This window comes from Micrasema longulum, unplaced genomic scaffold (assembly GCF_059751315.1).
Source record: "Micrasema longulum isolate JH-2025_06_02 unplaced genomic scaffold, ASM5975131v1 h1tg001006l, whole genome shotgun sequence".
In the NCBI taxonomy this organism is placed as follows: domain Eukaryota; kingdom Metazoa; phylum Arthropoda; class Insecta; order Trichoptera; family Brachycentridae; genus Micrasema; species Micrasema longulum.
The window spans coordinates 1,451-10,615 of record NW_028278194.1 but is presented as its reverse complement, the minus strand read 5'-3'; the positions used below and the strand labels follow the sequence as shown (position 1 = coordinate 10,615).

General features: G+C 34.0%; 1 protein-coding gene across 1 annotated transcript; it reads right to left on the bottom strand.

Moving 5' to 3' along the window:
• Positions 1 to 2,044: 2,044 nt before the first annotated feature.
• LOC148277613 (uncharacterized) lies at positions 2,045 to 5,843 on the bottom strand. The gene is made up of 2 exons (XM_088232644.1): positions 5,583 to 5,843; positions 2,045 to 4,918 (listed from the first exon to the last, which is right to left on the bottom strand). Exons 1-2 carry the CDS (start codon positions 5,824 to 5,826, stop codon positions 4,860 to 4,862), a joined length of 303 nt encoding a protein of 100 aa, XP_088088770.1. The 5' UTR covers positions 5,827 to 5,843; the 3' UTR covers positions 2,045 to 4,859.
• Positions 5,844 to 9,165: the final 3,322 nt, after the last annotated feature.

Genomic DNA, 9,165 nt, shown 5'->3' with positions numbered 1-9,165 from the left:
GCTATTGATAGCGATTTTAATTGAAATGTACGTACAATCTAAAATAATTTATCGATGTCTGTCAGTTTGACGATTCAATTTAATTTGAAAACGTTAAATTGAAATTTCCAAGTTCTAACGATTACACAATACGTGCTCTTTCGTTCCTCTCATACGTAAGAATGTATTATTCTAATAATATTCTGACTTTCATAATAGCTGTATTTTTTATTATTTGGCAATAGCTTAGTTTTTGTCTTGATTAGGTTTTATGTACAAGGCTTATATTAAATTCAAAAAGTCTTTCTGACTGTTCTTAATATTATGTAAGAATTTGACCGGATAGTCGCATAACTTTTCCGCAATTGCTTAAGGCTGATGAAAAGTAAGGAATTCATAAAATTTTGCCATTTTAACCCGTCAATTCCCATTGCTAAGCTTACGCGTTTTTCTATTTAAAGGTGACTGAAATATACTGGTTGGTGCGCATTTATAAGTAACAAATTTAAAAAAAAACGAAAAACTCTCAAGTTTACGGAAAATTATGCTGTCATTTACAGGTGATATTGTTTACTATAAGTACAATTGGTTTAATTTGAAAACATTTCACAGATATAAAAATAAAAAAGCCTTCTCATATTTAACACCGAATATGCTACTAAAATATACAATATTGAGTTTTTCTACTGACATTACTTGGTGGAGCTGCATTTTAATTATAATAATAAAAATACTTTTTAGTTTTATTCCCTTTTATTCATAATTTAAAAAAAAAAAAATTATACCAGTGACAGGGTTTCATCGTGACCGACATCGTCAGACTGATGGGAGACTAAACAAATTACTATATTATATACAAGTGCAAGCAGGGGTTGGAAATCATCATTTTATAAAATTATGTAAATAAAAGAACTAAAATTAAAATCATTTGAGTATAAGGTAATAACAAATATAAGAATATATGTTTTGTTTGAATGTGTATAATAAAAACTGGTGTAAAAAATATAACGTTGTGAAGTTTTATCATGAAAATGTATTTGAATTGAATGTATTTAAATTTAATTAAAACCATAACAGGGGCCGCTGGTTGGTAGTTCCAGCGACAGCTATGTCTCCGGGCCCCGGGGGTAATTAAGTGATTATCTGAAAGCAAAAGTTCCCGGCAGTTCATTCTTATCGATTAGTTTCACTGTTTGTATTTTTAATTTTATTGTAAATAAAAAAAAATATAAATAAAAGTGGAATAAAACTTTAAAGTATTTTTATTATTATAATTCAAAAATACAAAACTTAAATCAGACCTACTCTCGAATGCGGGTTTCAGGTATGGAATTCCTATTTTGTGAAGGACATCAACTTGTTGGAAAGAGTCCAAAGACGCGCTACAAAGTTGTCGCCGAGCCTAAAACGGCTTCCATACTTGGAGAGACTGGAAACTCTCGGTCTCACGACGCTGCAGGAACGGCGAGAAAGGGGTGACTCGATAGGTCGATAGAGACACACAAGATACTCAACAGTCACTATTGCTGGCAAAATTTTGATCCCATGTTTAAGTTTAAACAAGATGCTCGTCTTCGAGGCCACAGTCTCAGGATGGAGAACACGAGATGTAATCTAAAACTCCTGAAGCATTTTCTGAGCAATAGGGTTGTTGGTGGTTGAAATAAGCTGCCACAAGACCTGATCTCAATGTGTACTCTCAATGGGTTCAAAAACGGACTAGATTTACGAATATTTAAAGCATTAACTTTGTAGGCAAACATTTTACTAACATCGTATGTTCCACTGTAATGGTCACCCTATTAAACCTATTAACATTGTTGAATGAAAATATTTTTTGGAAACAAAATAAAACACGTTATACATATTAATATTCTTTAAATAAGAAAGGTAACGCTGGGTACAAATAACATTGAAAATCTAAAATAAGGTAAATAAATACATATGAAAAAAAATGTTAATACAAATCGTGGAATTCTACAATGTTTCAAACCAGTCACACATCTTATTTTTGCAAAAATATTTTAACACTTACAATGTATAAGTGACGTCGATAAAACGTGTATAGATAACACACTTTACGAAACTCAAAACATATTCATTTCAGTACTCGTTGTGCAACGATTTTTGTTATGTTTGTAATGATTAAAAGAAAAATTCTGCTTAAATAATTTTAAAGACAAGAAATTATCAAAAATACGAAAAGATATAATCATTATAATTAGCAAAAAATCTATGTAAAAATTAGTGAAACATCTTTGTGAAAATCAATGAAATATGTTTGTAAAAATTAGTAAAACGTTTATGTAAAAAATAATGAAACAACTTTGTAAAATTTAAATGTTATTTTATTTTAAAACAGATCATTTTTTACACATAATAATTGCAAATGGTTTGTAAAATGAAGCGGAAACTATCAAGGCCTCGTTAATTTTAAAGTTTTGTATTTTCGATAGTAAATTTGTACGTTGTATTTTCATTGCTAACGTTGTAGAATTCAACGGTTTGTTTTTTGTGGTACCTACGTAATTAAATTTCACAATTTAAACATCAAATTAGTAAAATGAAAACGTATTTAAACTTATAAGTTATGTTTCTTCATCTTAGACGTCATTTAAATGAAATTGTTAATACTTGTTTTTGGATGTTAAAAAAAGAGGTACATGAAAAAGCTACTCAATAAAATTCTCAATTAAAATGGCAGTATTTGTATATTTTATATTACATTTCTGTAATCAGTATGATTCTAAAAAATTTTCTTACTGTTCTTTGTGTACTAAACATCAATTTCAACTAAAAATCTACAAAAAGTAAAAAGCTCATAGAGTTGAAACTTTGAATTCAAAAGTTTGACCATTCAGTCAATTGGTTTACTTTACCTACAATAATCTCAATTTACTATTTTTGGTACAACTAAGACTTTTCTAACACATACGTAAGTTTATTAATTATTGTGGTTATTTATGATTGCTACAAAACTAAAGATGAGCTTTCATATTTTTTAAATTTCTTACCCTAACTGATTATAGCGTCAAAGGTCCCGTGTAATGTTTAGTATCATTTATAAATATTATTGCCTAAAAACATATTTTTACATTAATTTATTTATTTTTATCATTATTCCTTTCCGCACCTTATGGTGTATAAGACACTGCATCGTTACACCAATCGTAGTGTATCTTGATCATTTTTGTTGCACGAAGGTAAGATGATCAGTCTTATACTTCAGGTGCTAGTCCAGGGCCCTGATTACGATGAGAAGTTACCATTTTATCTACAATTTCAATTTTATCTACTCAGTAAAATTAAGTTTTCTGTATGAAAAGCAGAGTATGCGTACATTTTTTTCTTCTCAACATATTCAATTAAAGGTTACGGACGAAGATACTTTAAAATATAAATGCAAATATACTCATTTTCATACACAAATATCGGTTTTTCTTTATAGACAGTCGAAGATAACTATTAACTTTCCATTGTAATCGAGGCCCAGAGGGAAAGACCCCTTGAAATATTATTTTATTAGGCCTTAAACTAGTTTTATTTAAAGCATTGTTTAGCTTTGTGTCAAGGCTTTGAAGAATACAGTTCTGTGGGTGAAATAGAACCAGAACCCTAGGTTAGTATTTTCGACTCGATGGCTGCTCTCATGTAAAAATCCAAAGTAAGAAAATCGAGTGGAGATAAGGCCTATGTAATTGGCGCGTTCGCATACTATTATTGAGGTCCTGAGTTCGGTTATATTCGAAATAATGATTTTTAAGTTTGTTCAAACTGCAATATTTTATTGTTCCTTTACTGGCACCTGAAGCGGAAGACTAAATTTTACCTTCACGTAACAGATGATCGAAATACGCTGCATTTGGTTTACTAGTGAAATGCCCTATGCATCACTGGGCACGGAAAGGGGAATGGTGGTGAAATATTTGCAAATTTAAAATAAATCGTTTATAATAAATATAACATGGGTTAAAAATTAAATAAACAAATTAAATCCCGAAACCAGTCGGTATTTGTGTAAGTGTTGTTCTATGTCAAATAGAGATGCCTCGAATAGTGATTCGGCCGAATACCGAATGTTCGGTAACGCTCACGGCCGGAGCATCGAATATTCGGCAAAAGATATGCGCATTTCGCGCGTGACGGTGGCGGTGCCTGCGGGGGTGACGGGGCAGGCGTATCTGTTTCATTTGCGAATATGTCACGTCACGATACGAGTTATTTGTTCATTATAACATCACATTGTGTTCATAATAGTCCTTAATAGTATTAATTTTTTCTAATTATTTGTTCATTGTCACCTATTTGAGAATATTATGGGATTTGTAGTGAAGATAATAATCTGGCTGTGAGTTTGCTGTGTAAATACAATATCTTGCAAGGTATTATTTATGAGGAAAAGCGCAATCGTTTGCTACCAACAAATATTGAAAAAAAATGTTTTCATTCGTCACAACTTACCACTGTTTAAACTGATGATTTGTGATTAAAATATATACATTTTTTAATAATATGCGCGTTTTTTTTTCATAAATTGATATTCATTATTCGACCAAATAGAAAGCAGTTAAATTAAAAGAAGTAGCCGAATAGGCCAAATATCGAATAGTATCCGAATATTCGTGGCATCTCTAATGTAATAAAATTATGTCATTTGTTCTATAAAATTATTGTCATGTTACCTTACTTCCTAAATAAAGAATATTTTTACTGGGTGTTTTTTATAACAATATCAAATCATTAAAATAAAGTTCCACTTAATAGAATAATTACAAAAATACAATTTATGTTACGGGTAGCTATGTACATTGGAGTTTTTATAAAATAATCTCGAATTTTCTTAAAATTAAAGTCGCCATAAAGCCGCGTCAGAATTAACGTTAGATGTGTGTGCTTCCTAACTTAATGGCGTCACTGTACGATGGAGGGGAAAATGAATCTGCAACAAGTAAAGAAAAATAATTAACAATTGTGTTATCAAATGGAAGATTGAAGGAAGTCGCAGTGAAGGTAAAAGGCGCATCTCTTGGCTGAAAAACTTGCGCGACTGGTTCCATTGCAGTTAACAGCACTCAGTCCTTGTTCAAGGCAGCTGCCAACAAAGTGAGAATTGCTGCAATGATTTCCAATCTCCAAGGGGTAGAGGAAATATTAAAAAAAAATGTATTTAAAACTGATTTTTTTAAAAGGGAATAACTCGCTAAGCCTCAATTTTAGAGGCTTGTCAGCGGATGGTAAGAAAGAGAGTATTTGGAAGGAAGTTATGAAAAATACACCACAACTCCCTCAGTGGATCTGATAGCCAACAGTTTGAATTTTACACTGTTCCGTTGGTAAGCCAGAACTCGGGTATTGTGTTGAGAGCTCCTCAGATGCACGGACACCTAGGTGGGTTAAATATGGTGGGACAAGCAACTGTTTCTGTAGGATGCTGATACAGTTGGGACTGTGCTTCCTTCCGAATGGAACGCACATGTTCTCTTGTTTTGTCCTCGCTGATGATGCCATGCTCCTTGGTGGCAGCAAAGAAAACCTTCAATTCTTGGTAGCCTTGTTAAAGGAAAATATTTTTTTAATCAAACTCCTTATTTGTTGGTTTGTACCTGGCTCTCCCTGCGGTCTAGAGTCGTCTGGCCACAAGAGCGAGTAGGCGGGGGGAGGGGTGTGCAGCACCGGAGGAATGGCCGCCTCTTCAGCCCCCAGTCCACCCCCTGTACCCCGACTTGTAGCTCGCGCTGTCGCCCTTCCCTCGCGGCGGGAGCTCACTATGAATACGGTGGGATTGGCTTGCGGCCTCTTGCGACCTGGGAACAAAAATGATTCAAGGTTAAATTCACAATAAAACATAGTTTTAGAAAAATGATAATGAAAGATGGATGCAAGAATAATCTTGAGCTAAAAACCAGCTTCAGATATCATCTAAGCACTCTAACAGATGACGAAATATCATTTCTGCAAAAACACGTAAATTGCTTTCTTTTAGTATTGAGTGAGAAAATGGTTAGCTATCATTCAAAAATTTTAATTCGTATAATACAATGCCATCTTTCCACATTTTACTATCGAATGTTACTAATGTATCCTGTTAATTTTATATTGCATACATCAATTTAAATAGAGTTTGTCCTAATATGCATCCTTGTGGTACTCCGTATGTAGTAGTGGTTCTATTCATAGAAAAATTAATGATCTTCAAAAAGTCTTGAAATAAATTTAATGCCAAAAAAATCATATGTGTGTCAGGGAGCGAATAAATACACTCATCTACCATCGTACAGATCATTTTTAACACAAACATTTTATAATACCTTAAGAGCATACGAGTATATTACGTTTTGCAATGCAACTCAAAGTAACACTGCATCTATGTATTGTATTTAAAAATACAACGGGTTAGAAGGTGTACAAATTTTGATCATGAAGGTGATTTCAGGCATCCTCAGATGAGACAGACTAAAACTCAAAACATCTTTAAGAGGAAACACGGTCTCACTTTTCTTCGAACATACGTACTCTCGTTTTTGTCTCTCCCTGGATTATGGAACTATAGCAGCGATTTTATTTCACACCATAAATATTTACCATTTTGTGTCTCTATCGTTTTGCTTTTTTGATAAATTGTTTCTTACGGGAGCTAGGATCATCCAAAAACCCAAAATGCGCCCAGTTTTATCTGCCGTCTTCGGACGTACGATATACTTCTTTTTCTTCTGCTTTCTCTAGGACTGCTCCCTGTTCTTGCTTGGAGCTTGCTCCTGGGATGGTCTTCCAAAGGGTCCGCTGCCAACTGGTATTGCACCTGCCACTATATTCACCACTCTTTCTGAACCTGCTCTCTCCACGTGCTCTCTCTAGAAACATTTACTTGATCTTCCCCATCGCACAACATCTTCGACATCGCAGATCCTTCTTGTTTCGGACATTCTAACTCTGGCTCGGATTGTCGTTCCCGCAATGGGTCGAAGAGTTTTCATTTCATTCGTTCTTGGGAGGCTTTTTGTTCTAGTGGTGTCGGCTCTTGTTTCAATGCCGTATATCATGATGGGTCTAATGCAAATTTTATAAACGGTATACAGATACGATAAATAATTTCGAAAAACGGAAAATGTACCAAAACAGAAAATTTCATTCTGATACTTAAAAAAAAAACTAACCGAATCGATTCAGTTTTCGATTCGATTTTGTTTAGTTGAACCTACTCAGTCTGACGTGCCGTTGTCTTTTTAGCACAGTTTCGGGGAGGCGTTTGCGGGAAAGTGACAGAAAAACAATGTTTAAATACTTTATTATCATAATTCTCAGACACCGCCTATCCTCTTTGAAAATATTTCACAAGAAAGTCTCAGGTGAGCTGTAAGCGTCTCCACATTTTGATCAGAGTGCTTTGTAAACATTAGGGGTAAATAAATAATGTATTATGTAAAATTATAGATAAGTGTAAGTTAGGTATATTTATTTTGATATTTTTTTAGTGTTATACTAGTACAGCGTTCCCATTTGCTATGGAACCCCAATTGAACTACTCTTTTGGAAGAACCACCCCATTTTAATAATAAGTAAGTTTAAGACCCATTACTCCTTACTGTTTACATTTCGTAATGCTATACTTTGAAATAAAAACTATATTTTCTATTTAAATTCTTTTCTGCACTTGATGTGAAGAATTATTATTTTTACAGTTTTACTTATAATATCCTTAAAATTAGATTTAATTCCCGACATTCAAATACAGACATCTGTAACGGCATCCAGTGTGGTTCTAAACTTGTTTTAGTGAAGGCGTAAGCTGAAAAAACAGTCTCATATCGTCATCGGTAAGTCAATGCAGACGGATGCAGAACCATAATAGCCTTCTCCTAACTCTCGAAACCCCTGCGACCCTTTCGCGAAACCCTAGGATTCCGCAGAACACCTTATAGAAACCGCTGTACTACAACAACAATTAAAACAACCACAGCAAACAGATAGAACGCCACATCGCTCTATCTTTGCATACAGATCTCGTTGTCTTGTACATTTATACATCTTTTCATACGCGGGCCGATTATGCCGACTTTTGACATGTCCATCTTCAACTTCTTGTTGGATTTGGTCATGCCATGTCTATATCGGTCTTCCTCTATTTTTGCACCCATCAATATTCGCGTTGTAAATATTTGTTGCCGTTCTTTCGCTGTCCATTCGCTCTACATGCCCAAACCGATGCGGAGCTCCTTTCTTGATTTTGTCGATAATGCTTATCTCAGACTTACATAATGTACGGATCTCAACATTTGTGAATCTATCGTACATAGTTTTACCACACATTCGCCTGAGAGATCACATTTCAACAGCATTCAGCCTATTTTCCTGCCTGTTTTTTCAATTCCATACTTCGTCTCAATACATCAAAGTCAGGACCAGGACTCCATTGTGAACTGCTAATTTTGCATCTTGCCACAAACATTTATTTGCCAAAGTTGATTTAAGTGCACCGTTTACTCAGTTCCCGGCACTCACCCTCCTTTCAATATATTTCTCAGTCGTTATATCCCTAGTAAACATACTACCCAGGTACACAAATTCCTCTACCTGTTTTAGTAAAACCCCATTCACAGAGATTTCATATTTAGGCATACTTTCATTTCTTTCAAAAACCCTCACATTCGATTAATCGACGTTCTTAGCAAATCGCCTCCCCTTGCATAAATTGTAGGCTTTTGTTATCAAGAATTGCAGTTCCTCTTTGTTGTTAACAAGAAGTACTGTTCTAGTACCTACCACTGGACTAGTAAATGAATTTATGTTACATTGTATATTCACAAACTAAGTAATAAATAAAGTAAATTTATGGTAGTGGTTATTTGGGACACGACATTATAAAGATAGGTACAAGTTTATAATTAAATTATCGTGAATAATCAGTTTGAGGATTATCAATATACGTAATGATATGATAATGGCAAATTGCTAATCCTTCATTATTCATTAATTGAGCAGAAATACTGAAGTAATCCATTTCAGATACGAATTTGGGGCACACAGCAGTAGAATTTACCAGAGGATTAACAATTCATTTCGGAAACTTATTTACAATTCATCATCATCATCATTATTTCATGCCTGCTTCCCCTAGTAAGAGCATATAATATGCTGTCTACAAGCAGCCACCAGGCATCTCTGTCAGCAGTAAGCTTCTGCGCTTCC

Coding starts and splice junctions, on each gene's coding strand:
- LOC148277613 (XM_088232644.1), bottom strand. CDS start 5,826: ATGTTTTATTGTGAATTTAACCTTGAATCATTTTTGTTCCCAGGTCGC. Junction 4,919..5,582: donor TAGACCGCAGGGAGAGCCAG/GTACAAACCAAC, acceptor TACTTGTTGCAG/ATTCATTTTCCCCTCCATCG.